The sequence below is a fragment of the Homalodisca vitripennis genome, chromosome 4, assembly GCF_021130785.1.
Source record: "Homalodisca vitripennis isolate AUS2020 chromosome 4, UT_GWSS_2.1, whole genome shotgun sequence".
NCBI classification, from domain to species: Eukaryota; Metazoa; Arthropoda; class Insecta; order Hemiptera; family Cicadellidae; genus Homalodisca; species Homalodisca vitripennis.
The window spans coordinates 68,642,662-68,666,477 of record NC_060210.1 but is presented as its reverse complement, the minus strand read 5'-3'; the positions used below and the strand labels follow the sequence as shown (position 1 = coordinate 68,666,477).

The 23,816-nt window shown below is 32.3% G+C and overlaps 1 protein-coding gene across 1 annotated transcript; it reads left to right on the top strand.

Annotated features, from left to right (window-relative positions):
* Positions 1–4,008: 4,008 nt before the first annotated feature.
* Positions 4,009–21,450, top strand: LOC124359475 (glutamyl-tRNA(Gln) amidotransferase subunit A, mitochondrial). The gene is made up of 9 exons (XM_046812237.1): positions 4,009–4,194; positions 9,032–9,191; positions 9,775–9,970; positions 12,349–12,501; positions 13,924–14,099; positions 16,131–16,336; positions 18,767–18,984; positions 19,686–19,897; positions 21,223–21,450. Exons 1-9 carry the CDS (start codon positions 4,171–4,173, stop codon positions 21,393–21,395), a joined length of 1,518 nt encoding a protein of 505 aa, XP_046668193.1. The 5' UTR covers positions 4,009–4,170; the 3' UTR covers positions 21,396–21,450.
* Positions 21,451–23,816: the final 2,366 nt, after the last annotated feature.

Here is a 23,816-nt window from a genome sequence, read left to right as displayed (position 1 = left end):
TGGTAGAAAAAGAATACGTGAATATAGTGTACTGTTCTTCAATGGGAAATTGCGTGCAAAGCTGCGGGCAACTGCTAGTACAATTATAGATTTCTTAATTCATGTGATCAGTACGTACTCGAACGCTTTTTGTCCAATATTAGATTATTAAAAAAGCTATATTTTTATATTAGCAACCAAAGATTAAAAAATATAACAAAAAAATCATTTTTTATAAGCGTTTAAACGCATATTAAATATATTGTTAAAATTATACCACTTCTACAATTCTACAAAAAAATCTGAATTTAAAACTGTTTGGAGTTACGAGGAATCACCCACCTATGACGTAAAATCCTCACAAGAATATTAGTGCAAGTGCCGCAGATGACTTTTGTATAAACCTTGTGTACAAACCAATATACAATGTGCTGGGTGATTCCATGGTTTAAAATGAGCGATAGGTGGCATGTACATGACTTTTGGTTTGCTATTTAATGAACGCTACACATTCTTTTAGGACGTATGCGTCTGTGTTGGTGCCATTACAAGATGTTTTCCGTACATTTTCGAAGTCTTCACTCATATCATAAATGCTAGCCTAACCTCCAACATGTTTCTATATCTAAATGCCATAAGTTGGCCTGGTACCCTCGTTGACGTTGTGTCGAGCACCTCAAGGTGTCAAATTGTTTATTTTGCACAAATTAAAAGTGCAATATTTCAAGACGATAATTTCTATGAAGATTATCAGCTGATGAATAATTTTCAGTCATTTTTTTAACTATAAAATGAGTTACCGTACTCATTTTGAAAATTAAACAGCATTTAATTTTATTGTGAGTGCTGTTTTATACGAACACAAGTTGTTAATAAAATACTCTGCTTTAAAAATTAAACAATGATATACTGGGGATTAACGCTTTACAGGGTTTGAAACGAAGTTTTCTAAGCCTATAATGAGTTATAAAGTGTAAATTTTAGGTAATTGTAAAGTTTACTCATTTTAGATTTTACACAATCAAAGTTGAAATCCAAAAACTTAGAAATTTTAAAAATTCTGAATGCGCGTGTAATAGTTGGATGTAGTAAAGTGGCCTTCACTGTTATCTCCACAGAATAAATCAAGCAAGAATAATCAATCATTTTTATACGTTCGACTTAAAAATAAGTAGAACACATCAATGTACAGGACATTACAAACCATAGGTGTGAAGGTATATTACATACCTTGTACAGTCTCTATGGTGAAAATATTTCATAGGAAAATGCTATCTAAATTTTCTCTTGAAAATAGATTTTACTCACTATGTCTTGTGCAAGCCTGTTAAATAATGAAGTGCATAGATATTGTGAATCCTTTATGAAAGTTGTAGTTGAATGCAACAAACCTGTTCAATTAAATCTGTGTTAAAAATTAAACATTTTAAATAGTGGTTTACAAAATAAGATGCCCAAGACAATTACTTTAAGACCTCGTTAACAATAAAATTACCAAACGTTTTGAACCACTCATTTAAGACTTTAATATTATTATTTAGTAATAATTCTTCATATGATTCTAAACCTTCATACTAAAAAATAGTACTTTTGCATCTATCTTATATGAAAACCTCGTCTTAACCGGATCCCAAGTTTCGAGTTATGAAATTTCAAGGTTGCAGTTTGGTTTACAAGCGCCAAACACCGATAACTGTTTCATTGTTTCGGCATAAAAACTGGAAATTTTATTTGTAAATAATTTCCTTTATATTTATAAGCGTAGAAGTAAGCATGCCTTGTTTTTAAGTGATGCTAGCATAATTGATCCATATTGTCATATTTCTTCGTGTTTAATTTAATGTGTTGAAAACTGTGTTTCTGTCAGAGACACAGTTTAACTTATTAACACCTTTTATATGATATGCCAAATAATCTTTTATTTTTATAATGTATTGCAATCTAAAGCGAAAAGTTTACAAACTAAATTCGATACAATTATTACTAGCATTTTGGTAGTACCAATATCGTATTAACACATTTGAAATTGGCGCCACGTGTGTGGTGTCGGAAAGTATGGTTTCCAGTTTCCTGTGAGCTAAGGTGGAAACTACAAAGTTAGGGTGCGTGAAAATCGTTATTTGCAACGACTTTTTACATTGACTTTCCATTCTGTTATTTTTTCTTTGCCCTATGAACTTAAATATCTTGTCATTTGTTAGTTTGTATACCAAACAATCTGTTTATGTACGTAAGATAAGAACATTATTTCTTTATTTGAAATAGTGTCAGTAATAAATAATTCTACTGAGTATATTCTAATTTATATTCCTAACCAAAGTATAAACAAATGGTCCAGGAAGACACACCGCTTGCGGTGGCAGAGTCACCAAGGACAAGCACTCGGCAAAAGACTGCTTGCCGATTCTAGCTCCGGATTCACCAGATGGCTGATGGGGCTGGGGAGGGATCGGGTTAAGCAAGTGATTGCCTTGATCACTGGACACGGCCACTTCAGGAAACACCTAAACACTCTAGGTTTACGAAATGAGGACTCGGAGTGTAGACTCTGCAATAAGTCTGAAGAGACTGCAAAACACATAATACTGGACTGTGAGAGACTAGGAGCAAGGAGAAGGGCTCTTTTCGGTGATAAACAACCAGGCGACGAACCAGATGCTAGTATCGGGGAAAAGCTTCTTAGCCTAATTAAGGGCACGAAGATAGGCTTACCCCTCTAACATCAAAGGGGCACACAATAAGCTCAGGTTGACGTGTGAGGATCTAGGAATCCACCCCAATATCCCAAAGGAAAAAAAAAAAAAAAAAAAAAAAAAATTTATATTCACTTTACCATTTATAAAGCTAATATTCACAAATTCTTTTCTCTTCATAATACTTAAAAATTTTATCATAATGTCATTTGATGGTATACGTTTGACAACTACTGAGAAGTTCTCCTCCGTAAAAAAATGGATATAATCTCGGCTCCCTAACTGGAAGATGAAGGGTTCAAATCCCGGGGGGGGGCATCATGTAAAGACGCACAAAAACAAGTGAACGTCGAAGCCGGCATAGCTAACGCTGAGGCTTAAACATGAAGAAAAAAAAACTAGTGAGAACAACGAGGCTGCATAGAAATGTTCCGGAATAAACGAGCTTTATAACATACGCTGTTGCAGTTATACCACATAAGCCAACAGATTTATTATCTTTATCGGAGTGGCTATATGCCCGGTCACCGGTCTTGGTTTCAAAGGACGGGAACGAGTATGACGTCACAGACTGTGACGCCAAAGGTTTTGAAGTAGCTCTAGCACTGTGCATTGTTATTAAAATGGCGGGTTGTAGAAAGTCTAGTTCTTTTGACCAGTTGAAAACTTTTATCAATAATAAAGAAAATACGGACCATATTCAATTAAGAATGAGTGATTCGAGGTTTGCTATATATTTTAAACTGTACCAATATCCCTTCTATAAAAACCTACAGTCCTGATAAAGTCCGATTAATACTTAGATGATTAATAATAAAACTATTTTTAATCGGTAAATGGAAGAATTAATTTTCAAATATCTCAAGACGAGAGACTAATTTCCCTCTTACCACTTACATACAATATACAATGAAATCATAACCATTTGAGTGTTATTAGTAAATAAAACAAATGTTCCAGTTATTTTATGCTATTAAATGACATACATATTTAATATGACAAAAATTATTTATAATTAATTATGATTTCTCTTAATGACTATTAATTGAAACATTCCAGTAAAATTGCAAGAAACAAAACTATATCTTAATAAACTACGAAGTGTAGATTCTGGTACATGGTTAATTTTTAGTTGCATATTTTTATTCTTTTTAATTTATTTAAGCGTACACTTTTATTACATTAACGTTCAATACATTAGCAATGCATAATAATATGCAATTAATAAAATAGTCTACAAATTGTGTTTTTTATATTTCTAAGGCACTGGTGTAAAGGTGACAGTTATGGCTGCCCTTTCGTTACGTCACGGTGACGTCACCACTCATCGCCCGTCTGTCTAATCTACAAACGGTAGCCGGCCATATAGCCACAGCGTATCTTTATAACTTGCAGTTGATCCGATCATTCAAATGCAATTTATTTAAACGTTTCCTGTAAACAATGAGCTAGTTTACTTATAACACACACTATTTAAAAATATTGTGAAGAACAAACTATGTTGAAGCTAACCATAAAAAAGGTATGAAGTGTACTACTTTTTCTGTTAACCTAACCTTATTGTCAACATAACCAATAAGTTGGTACCTACACACAAGTAATTAATCTGCAAGTACGGTTTTACATAAAAAAAACTTTTTAACAGGTTCTCTTGTATGCAAGTCTTTCAAATGCTAGTATCACAACAATTGGTGGAATAGGCTAGTATTGTTTACTAGGTAAATTTAATATACATTTTGTAACACCTTTACAAGCATCTTAAGACAAGCTTTAATTCCACCAATATTTCATGTTGATTATGAATTTCAAAGCAGCCTCTCACAAATTAATTAAGCATAGCCTGAATGTCATCATTATTAAATAACCACACAACATAACCTCAAATTCACAACTGATCATTTCTCCTGCTATCACAATTTATTTTAGTGGTGTATAGATTAAAATTGGGCAGTTTCATATTGGGCCACCAAAGGGGTAGGTTACGATAAGTGGACCCGGTTTTTTATATCGAAATTGGCAAACGATATAAATAATCGATACTATTTAATTATTTTGAACAATTTACTTTTAATAATCTGTATTAGCAGCTGTAAACACTCAAATAATACTTGTAAACCGGTGACGTCATCACGAGGTTCAATCATTGGCCACAAAAGGTCACGTGACGCTAGACATGGATATAGAACATGGAGATATTACTGAAAAGTTATTTAATTTTTCATTTTCTAGAACTTCGTTATTTCTCATTTCCACCCCATCAAACCTTATACTTTTTTTTTCTATATGACGATTCCAATAAGTTTTTAACGCAAAACTCGTATTTTTCCGCCCCGGCCGTTAATATGATAATTACCTAATGTAATATTTCAATTTTATATAAGTAACATTTGATTATAAAAATGGCAGTCAATTATAGAAAAATACACAACATTGCTTTGCAAGATGATAAGACCTTTTTTTCGTGATTTCAACATGTGGGACTCGTACCGAAAAAGCCATTATGTAAAATTTGTGGGAAAGAAACAACTGTAACTGTGAGAGGAGCAAATATGGTCGTCTTCCTAATTTTTGTGATAATAATTAGTTTGATCACTGTAAACATTAAATTCATATTTTAATTTAAAATATATGATTGTTATTGAGGACTATAGATACTTTTATATCGATTGATAGACTAGGATTTGAGATGCGAACATTAGGTATCGATGATTACATTCTTCGATATAAAAAACCGGGTCCGCTTATCGTACCCTACCCCAACAAAGAGATACTTGTTTACTTTAGCTACAACACCATTGTGTGTGTTTTTTTTCCCAAAACAAAATTGCTTAAAAATTATATTTATAAAACCACTGAATAGAATTTCAGGAAAGCTAAATATATTGAACCAGTAATTGAATGGGCTGACATCAATGCCCCCATTCCCATTACTAAGTAAAATAAAACTAAGTCTTTTATGTTCATTCTGACACAATAATAGTGGTAAAAAGTGTACTCACAACATAATCTTTTATACTGAATATGCAGAAAAACAACTCACTAGGCCTATGTTAAAAGATGGTTCTTTGGTATTATGTTAACCAGACGCCACTATTTTTGGAAGAGCTTTTTCTGCCAGAGACCATATGAGAAAGAGCGGACTTTATTTGACGTACTGTGAAAATGACATGTCATTATGAAAATCAGTTCATGTTTTCTGCCTAAAAGAAAGCAATGTCCATGAGAAGGAGGCAACTCTGTCACTATCTACTGTTTGTTATTAGGCTATATAAGTAGGTAAATATATACGTACATATAACAAATATAAAAATGTATTGAGCACTCACGTGATGTGAGCTTGAATTTAGGTACTATCTCAAGGGACTTTTCACTAGAAGTGCAGAGTAGTGCCATAGGTAGCCCACACTGATGGCCAGGAGCATTTCTGATTGTTGCTTTCCTGACCTCAGATCGTTCAACGTAAAATGCGGAGTTCTTAGGATAGTCTAAGAGCAATATTAAAATTATTAATTGAGACCTCTTATGTTATTAATAATAATTATTCCAAATAATGGCCAGGCATGTAATGATATGTCTCGTATTATAGCACCTCAAAAGAGAAAGAATAACAACTTCCTGTAAATTACTATGTAACTAAATCTTAGAACCAATCAGGAAAAGCAGTATTTGATTGTCCTAAGAAGTTGCGCATTAGCAAAGAAAACCGAAATAACATAGGAAAACCAAAGAATAATCAGTACTTTTATATTATCTGAAGGTCTGTATTTTTGGAAGATTTCTTTCCTACCGGGGAGCTATATAAAATACATTATTAAAAAGAACGGACTTTATTTGGCTTAATGTAAAAATTACATGTCATTATGACAACTGGTTCTTGTTTTCTGCCAACAATAGGAAGCGATCTCGGGAGGAGGCCACTCTGTCCCCTCTCAACTATTATTTCTAATAATGTCATTTTTTAGGTCCCCGGTAAGAAAAACTTCCAAAAATGGTGGCCATTATTCCTCCGGATAATGCCAAAAAACTGCAATGATGTTTCGTGCTATAGCACCACAAAAGAGAAAGAACAACAACTATTTTTATAAATGACTACGTAATCATGACATTTTCTGATTGTTAGAACCAATGAGGAAAAGCAACATCAGAATGCTCAAAGAAGTTGTGCAATAGGAAACAGAACTGAAATAACAAAGAATATGTGGAATAATCTTGATGATGGAGGTAAATATTGTTGCCAAAATGACAGGTAAAAGTCCAAAAAGACCTCTTAAATCACCTTCAAATGCAGTTTTTAGACATATTTTTCAAATTCTTATGTGAATATTGACAACGTTAGCCCCTCCTCCAATATCTACCCCTCCTTAGTTTTTATACTTTAACAGATTACCTAGTCGAATATTATGCAGGATGGAACATAATTTTATCTAGCAAGAATTTATTTTGCTCTTGTACAAAACCGCAAGAAAATTTTATTTGAAAGCAACAAGAATTTTAATTTTTTAGTTCATATGAATGGGGTGTGTATTGGTTTGGTGTAATGACAACTAATTTTACTTCTTTTGATTTTGTTATTCAATTATTGGTGATGTAAACAATATTTTTAATACTGATTTGTTTTTTAATGAGACATTGGTGATTTTTCCTTAAAATACTGTAATGGAATTGATATATCAATAGTTTTAGTTTGATATTACATTTTATTGGTTTGATGGCCTGATACGGAACTGTAGCCTAAAACTGGTATGTTAAGTATAACGCTTAAACATTTACTGTTCTTGATTCAGAGAATCCACACCACCTACTAATTTTTTATTAATTTGTATTATTTCAGTAATTTATTTAAATTCTAATTAGATCTCATGCGATCAAGAAGAATAGAAAGGATATCTAGTAATAGATCGTTCAGAAGCCTGATTGAATGAACTATTTTCATGAGTTGATGTGAATACCAATTATGAGCAATGTAGTTCTATTCTTCAAATGCAGCAGCTGGTCTATTTTGTTCCAGATTATCTTGATTTCTTTACCTTCAGTGAGGTCTCCTTCGAGCACCATCTCACCAGCCTGAGTCAATCAACCAACTCCATGCACAGTTCTATCCTCTTATACATTTCCAAACACTCACAATAATTTATTCATCTTCGTTTTGTTATAAATTTTGAAGTTTATTTAAATTATTTTCTAATTTTATGTATATTGTTTCTTGTTAATTGTTATTAATGTGCATACGCATATTGAACAAATGAGTCCATATTGAACAAATAGAAATAAATGAACATTTGAAAATTAGCTACATACAATTTTAGATTAAAGTTACCTGTATGTTAAAAATATATTAATTGTACTGAAAGAGCTCCGTGTTATATGTTTTCTTATTTTATTAAACTCAAAAAGAACATTTCAAAACTATATGACAATTTTGGTTAAAGGACAATTCTGAGCTATTAAGCCTATTAGAACAACTTCGACTTGGTTTTTAATCTTACAGTAGCTTTCTATTACTTACATTGAATTAAGGAAACAAAAAACTAGATGCCTCAAACAAGAATTGATGCCACAGCAAATGATAAGACATTCAAAGTTCACATGCCACTTCTTATCGCCAAGCTACCTATCCTTGTTCACTAATTCTTACCTCATGTAACATGCCTTATTTAATGATGACCTGCACTGTAAGGAGTGATGTTTTGGGTCTTAATTTTCTTGATAAAGGTCCTTCTCAAGTTTTTTTTAGCCAAAGCCCTTGACTGTCTAATTTTCTTTTTTAGATCGGATGCTGCTTTTTCAGCCTTCCAAACCCATTGCAATTTGATGTACTTGTCGACCTATGCTCTATTTAAGATTTCCTTCTGACTCCTTGTGGACAATCCCTCTAAAAAGTTATATTTACTTCAAAAAGTATATTTATAGATGCAGTAATGGTGTACCAAGTTTTATTGCTTTACTTGTAATTGTTCGGGAATTATCAAGTCCATGCGAGACATTTTTAATACTTTGTAGATTTTTTCAGATTGCTTTTAATGGAAAATATGTACAAATTGAGAATTTATGAAAATAAGATTTTAAATTTACTATGTTACAAGTAACACATGTCTCAATATACAAAATACATTTTACAAGTGAATCATTAATTACCATTATCATTAATTACCAAAGTAACTATTTTAAGACCTTTGAATGGTTTATATATTTTAACTCCTTAAGTATTTCATACAGTATGAACTCAGTAATGTGAATTCTGACTGAAAAATATTACTCTGTCTATTGAAAATTAACTATAGTTATAGTAGTATTCATTTTTGTTGTATAAGCATGTCAATTTTCAAATATCAACAATTTTAAATGCCATCTGGTCACAGGTGTCACAAGCCCTTCAAGATGAAGTATTCTCTGCCACAGACCTCTGCAGAGCTTGCCTCAGGAGAGCCAAACTTATTGAACCTCTTAATCCATTTGTAACAGTAACAGAAGCAAAAGCCCTTGAGCAAGCAAAGAATGCAGATTTAAGATATAAAGAAGGTAAATTTACATTTTCACTTAAAGACCCTAACAAGGTTATAATTTTTAGTTTGGTAGTTCTGTATTATATGGGAGCATTAGCTCCAGACTTCGCTAAGGACAGCTATCAGTCCTGTAGGACTTATTAAATTAAGATACTAATGAACATCAAGAGATGTATAGCAAAATTTATACACTATGAGATAATTATAACAAATACTGAGACCCTATTAAATGTTATTTCTTGGAAACTAAGTGGCTGCAAGATCTAAGGCATCCAACTTTCAGTCAGTGCTAAATATGTATTACAGATTGATTGACTGATTAAACTCTTTATTATGATAGATGAAGTTAGGACCATTAGGTCCTATCTTATACTTAGCCTATGTACAGATCCCCAGAACAAGAACTTTTTATCAGCACATCACACCTCATACTGTACTAAATCTGCTTATTAAGTTCTCCATGATGTTTGTATCTAAATAGTCATTAGGGAATAAGCAGAGCAATAAAATAAAAGAATAAAAACTTGAGTAGAGTACAATATCGTACATTACTGCTATGGTGGAGGGGAATTGTCACAAGGTGAATATGTCTGTGGCAGGCAGCAGCAAGAGCAGTCTAGATGGGGTGACTGTCGCAGTCAAGGACAATTTCTGTACAGCTGGAGTCACCACTACCTGTGGCTCCCGAATGCTTCAGGATTATGTTCCTCCCTACAACGCCACAGTTGTAGAAAGATTGGAGGAGGCAGGAGCTGTATTGGTGGGGAAAACCAACTTAGATGAGTTTGCTATGGGGTTAGTAACAATAATTCATTCTTATATTATATTTTATATAATGGTTAATCCATGGGTGTATCTAGGATGACCTAATGGGCTGTTTTACCACAACACATATTTCATATCTCCCAGTCAAGCTGAAGTACAGGAAACACTTCCCGCCCTGCCCCCATCCCAGAAAATGTTAAATACTAATATTATTAAACATTGTTTGTTGGAGTGCATTATTATTATTCTTATTTTATGCTCTACAAAAACAGCTATAATATAAGCAAAAATTTTCCCTATTGTAAACCACCAGATAACACAAACAATTTCAAGAAAATGACGCTGTATTAATGAGAATAATGGAGGCTAGGGAAAATGGTTATATCTTAAGAAATAAAAGACACATCCTCCACCTTTTACCTACAATTTATACATTCTAACTTAAGTTTCCAGGATATAAATATATATCTTTCACACATTATTTAAAAAATAAATTAAAATTTTTAAATTTAAAGTCTGTTGATGAAAACCATACAGCTAAAAAAATATTTGACACACAAATATCTATTTATTTTATGTTAAATTTAATTCTTATTCTAATGAAACAAAACTATAGGCCTACTTTATTCAAAAGTTGAGTAGCATAAATGTTTGTGAAGACATGTCATTTTTCCGTTTTGCTATTTTTGTACAAGTAAATGTAACACGAGCTTTGATTCTTTGGCGTTACAGTTTTTGACAAACTTTTACAGGCATCAACCTGACAGGTGAGGCATGGTATACACAACATTTTTGTTAATTTTTCACATAGCAAATTAGCCTTTTATTTAGCAGTTTTCTAAAAACAAGTATGCTGAACCTGAAAAAATAAAACTGATAATTGTTTGTATGAAAGTATCGAAAAACATTGCAACATAAAAACTGAAATAAAGTATTCGAGATGTTGAAAGACAAATCATTTATTTTGCTTATAACCAAAGCTGTTTAATCAAAACAATAGAAATTAACAGACGCTTCAAGATGCTTGTATTTTACATATCAATAGCTCACCAGAATTAATAGGTATTATAAATTGAAGGCGTTTAAACATAAAACTTATATTGGTAGAGTAAAATTTGACCATTCCAGGGGCTTGATTCCAGCAACCTGTTGGCAACACTTTGATGACAACCTACAAAATAATCACCAATTCTATTTGGTTATTATTATATTTATATTTCTTTATTTTGATAGTGGACTTATAGTTTTTGTGAACATTTTATTAAAATATGTTATGAAATAAATTAAATGTGTTATTCCATAACCTCAGATATATTAGAAGTTCATAAAAGGGTTGAAATTTTATTTTTATAGATAGCTAATAACTATGAAACACACTTTTCATGAGAATCTAATTCTGTATATGTCTTGCAAAATTTTGATTGAAACAATACCAAAGTGTGACAGTAAGAGTAAAATTATATAACTTTTAAGAATTATTATATTTCTAAATGATAAAATCCGTAATCTAGAGGTTTTGTACTTTTGTTTTATTTTTGATAGTACTACCACTATTGATATTTATTAATAATTCAAGTCACTAATACATGACTAGTGCCAACAATGAAAGCGATGAGAAATACGTTACAAATTAGCTGTTCAAAGAGATGACTGGTATTTTTGCCAATGGCGTAGTGTAGCAGGTACAACGGTTATCACCAGATAACCTGATCAAACAACGTCAAGCGTGGCTGCTACTTGGATGGGTGACCGCTGAGCGATCCTGTCCTTGCAAGTAGCCCGCCTGCCCGGCCATTGGTGGTGGTCCGGAAGTCACCTTTAAGCCGTTGGTCCCCAGGTTAATTGTTAGAGAGGGCTTCTTAGCCCTAACTTCGCCTGGTAAAATAAGACATCTTTACTTTACTAGTAGGCATTTATAGGACATTGCTTGATGCCTTTCTAGCCCAAAGTGCAGTGTGATGTCTGTCTTATATTTGTTAACCCCCACGGGTCGCAGACTCATAATTCAGAAAGATTATGAGGCATGAGTCGTGTTTTACTATAAGGCTGCTGTTATAGTAAAAATATAAAACAAATTTAAATAAAACTGAACTATAATACATTGTTCAACTATGAGTATACTGTCATTTTAAAGTAGGTTAAATTATACCTAGAATATTTGTATCATTGTACGCAGTATACGCTTATAGGTTATAAACTGTCAAAAGTATTCATGTTCGTTTATGTTTAAAAATTAGAACTGCCATTCTGTAACAATTAAATTAATTTCTCTAATTTTAATTGTTATCTGCATAAGTTGACTCCTAATTATCTGAGTAAAGATGCCTGTTAGTTTTCATTAGCCCCTAAAATATATGCGACATTGATGTTTCATAAATTTTCACATATTACCTCATGTGAATGTGCAGATCAGGTACTGTGGACTCAGTACATGGACCCACATACAATGTGTGGGGATTTTCACTGTCTCACAGCCAAGGATGTGGAGTTTCTAGACATAGGATAGCTGGTGGCAGCTCTGGAGGCAGTGCTGTAGCCGTAGCCACTGGAGCATGTTTTGCGTGAGTTCCTCTAGTTGTCTTGATTGTTATTGAAAGCGTATAAGTTCTAAGTTATTATTGTGCACAACAATATTAAGGTAAACTGTGGCATTAAAATGAGGTATGTAATGTGCACGACAAGTAATGCAACAACATGTTGATAAAAATAACTTTATTTTATTGTTTTAACTTTTTTAATGTTATAATCTGATTGTTTTAAACCCTTTAACTTCTAGATTTTCATCTGTGTTTTTACAACCTTTGCCTGGTTTATTTTAAGAAGAAATTAAAATAATTATTAGAGCAGCCCATACCAAAATAATGCAACAATGGTCGTTGCACTGTAATCCCCCTTCCACAACCTGCCGCCAACATAGTTGCTAGTTTTATCTGTATAAAAAATTACTGATCCATCTCAACATCAGGGAACAGCTGATAGGCAGCAGCAATATGGCAACACTGCCTCAAATTCCATCACACTATTTGGGGGCCATACTGAGGATTTTTCTCTGAGATTGTTTTTATGCGTCTTTTAATTACATAGTAATTAAAACATTTTAGGGCCACTTTAAAAATAAGAATGGATAAAAAGATATACTGTTTTATCAAAACATTTCTTTTCAGATGTTACAAACTTATCACAGATTCAGTGGGTGACTCTAACTATGGACATTTTTAAGAACTCATTGAAACATAGATCAAATAAAGAACTGCAAATTGTATCTGCCAATTAATGGAAACATTTAAACAAGGATGTAGCAATTGAAAAATGTGTTCTCATTTAAACATGTGTTGTATGTAGTCAATGGTTGAATTCTAATACTTAAAGAAACAAGTATACGTTTTGTACTGTTAGGATTCTTTTAAACTGTTGCATGTTATTTAAACTTTTTTAAGTTATCAGTTCATAAGTTTGGATAGAAGTGTTAGTGATTGAGCTCAGTTCACATAATTTACGAGTTGCTATATTGACAGTTACGGATTGACATTGCATAAATATTGTATTTAATAGTTATCACCCTGGGGGCTGGGATACGTTTCAATTCACTAGGAGGAATCAAAGAAGGAGGAATTTATCCTATTCCTATCTTTCTATGAACTTTTTAAAGCTTCAAAAATTTAAACATAAGTAAAATTGTTATAAACTTCATTAAGAGATTTCCGTAGATTATTCTGTAAGTGGAAATTTAACCTCTTGATTGTTGACCATCTCTGAATATTGAACCAATTAAATAGTGAAATCTCATTAGCATACTTGGGAATTGAAAGTATGATAGATTGAGCTATCAAAATATTTAACTATAATGCAAAGGTGAAAGTTTATTAAACTAAATACAGGAATACAGTTTATATTGTGAGCAGCTATTTCTTAAACTTATATTAATGGTTATATAACTGGTTATATGATGTATACTGATACCTGTGTTAGCTTTAACATTACAGTGCCCTAGGGTCAGACACAGGGGGCTCTACTCGCAACCCTGCGGCCTACTGTGGTGTAGTGGGTCTCAAACCCACCTACGGTAGAGTATCACGACATGGTCTTATTCCTCTAGTCAACTCCATGGATGTCCCAGGCATCCTAGCAAGGACTGTAGAAGATGCTGCCCAAGTCTTTAGTGAGTCTTTTATATTCACTGACTTGATTAAAGTTAATTGTTTGCTTTCAGAAAGACAATATGAATTTATGTTAGAAATGTGCAAACACATTTTTTTTAAGCCGAATAAGTTATTTATTTATTTACATCACCTTAAACGCCCTAACATGCAATGTTTGCCTGGTCAGCAGGACTTGTAAAATGAGTGCTATAAAGTACAACTTTAACATGTTGAGAACAATACAAAGAGATATGTGCTAAAACCAAGTAATACAATTTGAACATGTACATACAATACAAAGAGTTACATGCATTAAAACTAGAAGTATAAATTTGTCATATAAAATTGTAAAAATACCAAAGAACCTGCAAATAATAACAAAAAATTTGACATCTGAGCCAGGGTAAAGCTTGCAGCTGAGAAAAACTTGTCCATACTGTAGTCTGCAGTCTGTAGAAGCAGTTTTGAAGAATAATTTCAGCTGCAAGCTTTCTGAACTTTTTGAGGCATTGCTCTTGTTTTATGTGGTCTGGGCAATTAAAAATTTTTAAGTAGATCCACAATGGATATTTTTCATAAAATAATGTTCTGTGGATGGGATATTTCAAGACGTAACAATTAACGATTGTGTCATAATTTAATATGTTCCGAAAGGTCAGGAGTGAACAGGTCAAGTGTCAAATTGGATAGGAAAAATTAATTCAATAATTATTATAATTTATTGGATTTAAGTAATTGTTCACGTTCATAACTAATTAATATAATTGAATTTATTATTTGTAGAAATTGGCGAATCATTGGTTTCAATACTTATTGTACGGATCTCAGGAGTTATCCACCACAAAGATCGTAGTTACAATCTATGGAACTGTGGGTTATGGGCCCAGCACACTTCCGTTGCGCTAATATTGAGCAAAGTCAGAACCAAAAATGGGATCAGAAAGAAACAAACACTAAGAAAACAAATTGATTTAGCAAAATTGAACAGATACATCTACTAATTTTAAATTATAATATTATAGTTATCATTACATTTTTTTTACCATTACCAAATTATTTACAGTCGTTTCAAAATTTGGTTGAATAAATACTTGATGTTCAAAGAATTTCTGGTTCAATGGATTCATTGTAAGACATGACCCAATAATCAAATAAACTCTGTTAATTTCTTAGATATGGAGAGTTGGCTGATTTTATCAGCTTGTACATGCAGTTTACAATTTTTAAAATATACTTCTTCAATTCATTAAGAGTCAGAAATTGGAAACACTATATGCAATTGGAATAAGATATTATGTTTTGGGTTTCATTATCAGGTCACATTGTTCAGTCATCTAATTAAATATTATTTAATAATGCATAAACTGTTTAGTAATAATATCATATTACAAGTACCATACTCTAAAAAAAGTTTAGAACCCTTATTCTGAAGAAATATATTTCAGCAAATGGAGTTATACAACTTCGCTCTACATTGCCAGGTAATTTCTAAACATTCTTGAGCAAGATTCTTGAACGTTTACAACAGTTATTGACTTTTTAAGTCACTAGCATCTCAGTGCTCTCAGACCTTGTTGGAAAAAGCACCATCTCAAGGCATTTTTGTAACTGTAACTTTCAAATTAAAGATTAATTTTTACAAGGTGCAAGAGCTCATTTAAAAATAGTAAGTGCAAACACTTACCAACTATTTGTATTTATCTAATTCCTTGTGTCCTCCGAATACTCAACTTGGCCCTCCAAAAAATTAGATATGGCTGATGTTAATTTAACTACACTTATCTAGTTTCAGATCAACTCTTGTTGAAGCCAAAGTTGCATACAGGTTTAGTGAGATCTTGAATTATAAAGTTTCTTGAATTTGACCATCTACACAGGTTTTAGAAATATTGCATTGACCTCTTTATTAAAAATTGAATGCAAATTAATGATAAATTATTCAAATCTACAAAGTCAATAAAAGTAATTTAATATAGTTATGATTTTATTACAGCTGTTGCACATTCTTTTCAAAATGACTTCATATGCTAAAATTATTGATTAATTGACAGATGTGATCTCTGGCCATGACCCTAAAGATTCTACAACAGTGACAGACAGTTTCCCACCTGTAATGCTTGGAGAGAGTGTTAACCTCTTTGGTCTCACTGTGGGTATTCCCCAGGAGTACCATTGTCCAGGGCTCAGTCCCGAGGTGCTGCAAGCCTGGAGTGACACAGCTGACCTACTGGAGGAGGCTGGAGCCACAGTGAAACAGGTCAGCAACAGAGGAGTGTAACTTGGGGATTGTTAAATTGATTCCCATCACTAGTCATGAGTTTCCATAGTTTTATGTCTTATTCGTGATTTACCAACATGGCAACTGTAGAGAAAGGATAGAAAAACACGTAAATACAAACAAAGACATCTTTCTTTACCTTGTAAGTGTGAATTACTCCTTAGAACATCAACAGTCCCAAAGAATGTTACATTCCTGACGATGATGTTGATTGTTTTAACATTGCTGGTGTTACGAATATAGTTAATTATATTGCAATGGCAATGTATAGGTACACCCAAAAGAAACCAGAATAGTACTGCCAGGAATAGTCTTATGTAGTATGTAACTTTTCTGTTACTCGAAGCTTGCATAGGTTGGTTACAAACCATATTACGGGTAACCATTAATTTGCATTTACCTCTGGTTTGTTGTGGTAAATATAGGCTGACAATACAACATTGCACCTAAAAACGCCTTGAATCTCAAGGCATAAACCTAGTTTTAAGGACAAAAAACCACACCAGGGATATTTCGAGATGCTACTCTCTGAACTCTGACAAAAGTGTGCAATCCAGTTTATATAAACTAACCAGTGGCAAAGTGTGATGTAAAATTTTGCCCACACCTTGTCCTCTTTGACGCAGAGGGTGGGTATATCTACACTAGACACTACAATTTGCACCAGTCAGTGCTACGACATGCTGTTTCAGTAATAATAATACTAATTACAACAAAAATTCTGTGAAAGAACACAACACAGCCATTATTAGACAAAACACTAAACAAGTTTTTTTTTATTCATATTGTCAAAAATTGCTCGCCCTAAGTGGTGAGTGCAGCCAAGAGGAGTCGAACAGGCAGGCAATGCGCTCGGCTGAGACAGAGTTGGCCTTGACAACATAGTGGGGCTCAACCTTGTTGACAGTGGAGGGGATGAGTGCGGGGAGAAGATTATTACACTGAATCGGATATGGTAACAATAGAATCTACTGTTAGTAACATCATAGTAGAAAGATCATGGTTCCTTTATCTTTGGTTAATGCAGTTTCATGCCTTTCTTACATTCAATTATAGGTGTTTCGGTTACTTTTATATGTTTATTTTTTTAATTTTCCTTAAAAGTAATTTTTTAATTTTATACATGTTACTCCTAACTTCAAAAAAGATTAAAATGTGAATCAATTTAATAAAAAAGTAAAACTATACCTATTAGGTAAGGAATTATACAATATTGAGAAGTACTTTCCTGTGAAAATTTGTAATTATTGAATGATGCTAGTGTCACATATATACATAATAATAAATTCTGTAAATAATAAATTATCTAATATAATTACTTTATTATTGTTAATTGCTGTGACGCTATTTGACGTATAAAGTCTTTTATATTGTATAAGTAAAGAGTTTTTCAAACATCAATTCAAGATTTTTAATTCAATGTTGAATAGTCATCGGGAAATCTATAGATGACCGTACGCCACTACAAATTACTATGTTCTGATTGTCATAGTTTTTACATCAGACATACCCAATCATAACAGTGCCTCGTCAACCGGAATCGGAATTATCTAATATTAGTTGACTTGTGATAACGAATCATGATAGAAAATTCATGTGTAATAAGCCTATCAAGCATTTTTTGTTTTATTATTCATTTATATTATTTGTTTTATAAATTTATTTTATTATGTGCTGTGTATGAATTGTATACCATGATGACTCCAGAAAGATAATTCTCACTGTTTAATACATATTGACGCCAGAAGACGACTTTTAATAAGTTGAGACTGTATTAGCATCTGAACTGTTTAACAATGGTATGTGTTAAAATTAATTGTACTCAAATTACTGATTGCTAAAACTGTGTGTCAGTCGCAACAATTTGGTCTTCAATGCATCCAAAACAGAATGCATCATGTGGTGAAGCAATAATGATAGTGTATCTTTGCCAATAATATGGAACACGTTCACTCTGCAAATTGTCATTTGAAACATCCAAATTTCTTCCAAAACATTTGCGTATTACTATCATCTCTCATGGAATCAATATGTAGATGAAGAGTTTAACACCGTCGTCAAAGATTAATAGATATTTCTATGAATGTTTTAACTGTTAATTATAAATAATGTATTGACGCAATCTCTGTTCTTATTGAATATGAAAATAAGAATATTGTCTATTGTCTGACAATGTGGTATTTTATACTATGCCACATTTTGCAGAGCTCTTAGATTCTTTCTAAAAGAATTTTTGTCACCAGGATTGATAGATTTTTAATTACTTGAAGTAAATTATTAAATTAGAATTTCATATCCAGTCTTGTCAAACAATCTTAGCAGTACAGAGCATGTAGCCAGCAACAAGAGCATAGCGACTGTAAATATTTTGTAAATAATTGATTACACATGCTTTGTGTGGGTTGATAGGTCTCATTGCCCCATACACCACTGTCTATCGTCTGCTACTCTGTATTGAACCAGTGTGAAGTGGCTAGCAACATGGCACGATACGATGGTCTGCAGTATGGATATCGGGCGGACTCCTATGCATCAACAGAACAGCTGTACGCAGACACACGCAGTCAAGCTCTGGGCCTTGTTGTGCGGAGCCGAATACTTACAGGCAACTACTTTCTCTTGAACAGGTACAACCACTTTCTGGTGGAGAATAATATAATATTATATTGAATACTAAACTTACATTGCAAGTTAAATCTGGATAAAAAGAAATTTATATAATTTTGGCGATGAATTATTACGATTTTCACACAACAGTTTCTCATTTAAACTATTTACTACCACATTTTTCAGAATAGCAAACTTAAACATGATATTAGCCTCTGCTGGATTCTTATTATCAGTATTAACATCATATACCATAGCTAGAGAAGGTTTTATCATTTAACACATTCGTAAAACCCTTAGAAGTCTATCATTATAAACTTTAAAACATTAGGTACTCAGTAATTTTATGTCAATTATGTAAATAAAATATTAATGAATAACATTATCAAGAAATGGTTATGATATAATAAGTATATTCATATTCAAGAGATCTCAAGAACTTTATGTAAACTGTGAAATGCCTTTTTGACTAGGACTAGATAATACTTAATAATCTCTTAATACTTACCTAAATTCTATTACACTAAAGCTATTTTTGTCAAGGCAAACATTTAAATATTTATTTAGTTAGTGTACAGTTAAGAATTATTGTACAAAAATCTTTTTGTTATTATTTTTATCATAAGTTTTTTTAAAGTAAAATTTACAATTTAATCTTCTTTTTTTAAGTTTGTAAGTTTTGATCTAAGTGTTTTGTAGCTAATTTGACTGTTGTATGAAGGAATTATGAGAAGTACTTTGAGCAAGCCATGAGAGTGAGGAGACTGATATCACAGGATTTCATGGCAGTGTGGGAGGGTCAGGGCGGGGTGGACCTGCTGCTGACCCCGACCACTCTGACCACCGCCCCCACCGTCGAGCAGTTCACCAGCCTCGACAACCGGGAACAGTGTGCCACTCAAGACTATTGCACCCAGCCCACCAACATGGCAGGTACAGAGGGGCAGAGGATCATTGAGTAGAGTTTGAAATATCTGTAACTTTTACTACCATGAAAGCAGTTTTATGTTCACATGGAATCATATAGACTGCTGACAATATATTTAATGGACAACATGAACAAATCGTTAGTCTTTTCAGCAGTTTATGGCTTGTGCCTATCTATCATCTATTAACCTTTGGAATCACAAATAGTAAAGTATCTTTGCTTATTAACATCCCTTGTAACAAAAATTAATAAAGTTGGATATTTTTCTATCTTTAAGATTCTTTTAATTTAAAAATTACAAGGTTTCAAGTTATAAGAAAACATTCATGCTTGTTTATTTTCAATATTTATCTCTCCAGACATATGCCATCATTCAGTGATACAAAAAATCAGTAACACTACGTTTCGAAATCTGCAATCTGATCTCTTCTTCAGGTAAATAACTAACCTAACACATAATACAATCTAGGTGAAAACAAACAAATCATACCAGATCTTGTGACACATGTCAGGAATGGCAACAACCATGTTGTGTGTTAACTCCATGCAAACTAACTCTAAAACATGCTCTTGATTCAAAGAAAATACAACACTAATTATTACAACTAAACTACAGAATACACATCACAATAGTCTGCAGTCACCATCGAACCACTTAGAACTGTCCAAAGGCCAATAGTAATTAGCGATTGTCATGGCAGAAACAAAATGGCTGCAAAGAAGGGAGGAAATGGGATGGAACATTTTTTATTATTGGTTCAACCTATATGAACTTCTTAAAACCATACTGTGCCTCCGCTTTCGTGTATTACAAATGTCTATAATCTGTTAGATACCTTAGGATTATTTGTAAGTTCATTTTTTTAGAATTGGCAACCAAAGCCAACTTGACTGATGGTTGACTGATCAGTTGGTCTGCTAATTTAGTACATTCAGCCTCCATTAATTTCTTTTTAAAAAAATGAGGTTCTCCATGTATTATTTTAGCTTTATCACAATTCATACCATGGTCTTTGGATCAACAATGATTGACAATCAGTTCTTTGTGGGTGAGTGGTGAGTTACAATGGTGAAAACTTATTGTTACCTGTTTTCTGTAGTTTAGTTGTAATAATTATTGTTGTGTTTTGTTTGAACTAAGTACATGGTGTAGAGTCAGTGTGCATGGAGTTATAATGGAACATGCTTGTTGTGATTCCTCCATTGTCAAAAGAAACAATCTCTCCTACTCAATACATGACTAGGTTACATTTTCTTAGTATTATATGTTACATTTTCTTTATAATTTTATTTAAAAAAATCTCAATGGTTTGAATGTATATGTGATCAGGTTGTCCAGCTGTTTCTATCCCAGTTCGTCTCTCCCAGGATCGTCTGCCAATCAGTCTACAGCTGATTGCACCCAACTTTTGTGAACAGTTGATGCTGTCTGTTGCCCACTGGATCCAAACTGCTGTTGACTTTCCTCAGCTACCATTACTAAGTGATAATAATTCATCATAGGCTATTTTGTTGTAAGGTAGTGTTGTTAATAAAATCTGTTATTATTTGTACTGTAGTTAATTGAATGCCTTAATATATTCATGTATACAACTTTAATTTTAAGAGAAAGACTTGCAAAGCAAACTAATCGATATCCGATTTTCATCTAAGGAATATTTATCACTGAAGCAGGATGTATCCTAGCGACGATTGGAGTCTTTAACACTTCAACGGCTGGATCTTTATATTCTAACCATTAAGCTCCAACTTGCATATTTACAAGATTTTAAATAAAAATGCCCAATATAATAAAAATAATATTCAATTTTAAAGAATAATAATATGTACAAATAAAACATATATGCTCCTTATCTAAAATTTCAATAGAAGTAAAATTTTACGAAACTTTCACTTTTAAAATGCTTTATATTACGTATTTGCCCTTGAATAAAATGTCATGTTAAAAAATGTTATGTAGGTTCACAAAAATTTTAATACAAAAATAAATAAAAATTTGTGTTATATACAAATCTATCTTACATTATTAATATGTACAAAAATTAAGTAGTGTTTGTAGTGCTGCTAACATTTGATTCTGTGAGAATAAAACAGGGTTTAAGCTGTAATCACATTTTGTGAAATGAGCAGAGAAAATTCAATGCTTTTGAGGAAAGCTCTCACAAAATTGCAATCAAAACAACTGCAAAAAGTATATTGCATTTTGAGAATATTTTTACAGCATTAAAAATATTGTATTTCAATGATTATATATTTTTTCATCACATTTAATTTCATGTATATGCAATATTATACAACGTGCCACATGGCAGTGTGGCAATTTCACCAGCTGGCATTGTCTATGATGATAAACAATGAAGAACTATTGATAAAAAGTTTATAAAATAGTGTTTTACAGTAGATGAACTTTCAGAAAGTTTTACTTCAATTTATAGAATGATATGGTAAATAAAAAAATTTTATTAGAATAGAATATTTTATTGTTCTTTGTCATATTACAATGTTTTGAACATAGTCGTAACATACAATACATAGTGCTGTTAACACAACAAATAAAATTATGAGAGGCTATGAACAACAGTTAAAAATTCAGACAAATTGTAAAATTCTCCATTAAGAAAGGATCCCAACATGGATTTAAAAGAAAGAATGCCTGGGCATTTCTTTATGGTGTTAGGCAAGAAATTAAATATTTTTGGTCCCAAATATAGTCAATGTTTTGAAGAATTTTAGTCTATGTTTAAGAATTATGCAACTGGTTTTATTTTCATGTATTACAGTATACTGATTGTAATATTGAATATTTAAAATATAATAGAGCACCCTGGTAAGCCTAGTGCAAACTCAATCAAGTTGAGAGTTCCACTTCAGGTCAGAATCTATTTTAATACCCAAGAACGAGACATGATCTGTAAGTATGAGAGAATCTCCATTGTAATGAAATCTCTGTGGACCCTATTCACCAGGTCAAATTTCTGGAAGAGTATGGGAAAATTTCTTTTCTGTCTGTCTATTCGCACATATTTCAAGAACAAACTGACCTACACTTGAAATTTTGTTGGTATCTTCCTTTCTACAGACAAGACCGAGTTTGATTATGGCATTTGGCTGAACTTGATTTAAGCCTATCACCAGGTTAGGCCTCTATAATAAAAGGCATTTTTCATTTCATTTGAGGGGCTGTTAAATTTCTCTTGTCTGCCTTGAACCTGAAAAAGTTTATTTTCTAATTATCTGTGTGCCTGAACGCAGAATATCTCGAGAATTAAATTAACTGTAGACTTGAAATTTTGCATGCAACTTCAGCGAAACCTGTTACACTGCAAATGGTCTTGTGTACTCCTACCTTATTAATTAGTACATGTATTTTAACTATCATGTTAACTGTCACTCTTAAATAGTAATTGGCATCTTAAGTTTTAAAATTGGATATTTTTGTGGCCTTCCTTCCTGAATCACTAGGCCTGAATGATGTAGTATATTTTTGAGGTACATAAAAATAAAATAGGAGGTACATTTTTAACCATAAATCTTCACTCTATATGAAAGGGTAGTTTGGTATTATCCAAAGGTCACTATTTTAGGAAGATTATTTCTTACTGGGGATTTAAAAAAAACTATGTTATTAGAAATAAACAGGGTTAATATGACTTACTGTGAAAATTACATGTCATTATGACAATTGGTTCTTGTTTTGTTTTTTTTGTGTGGGTTTTTTATTTTATTTATCTATTTTTTTTTTTTTTTTTTTTTTTTTTTTTTTTTTTTTTTTTTTTTTTTTTTTTTTGCTTCCCAATAAGAAGCGATGTCTAAGAGAAGAAGACCATTCTCCCTGTCTGATATTCTGTTTTATTTTTGGTTGTATAAGTAGGTAAGTATATTTATGTATGTTTTATAAATCTAAAAAGTTTACAAGTGCTCATG

Coding starts and splice junctions, on each gene's coding strand:
- LOC124359475 (XM_046812237.1), top strand. CDS start 4,171: ATGTTGAAGCTAACCATAAAAAAG. Junction 4,195..9,031: donor TGAAGCTAACCATAAAAAAG/GTATGAAGTGTA, acceptor ATCTGGTCACAG/GTGTCACAAGCCCTTCAAGA. Junction 9,971..12,348: donor TTAGATGAGTTTGCTATGGG/GTTAGTAACAAT, acceptor GTGAATGTGCAG/ATCAGGTACTGTGGACTCAG.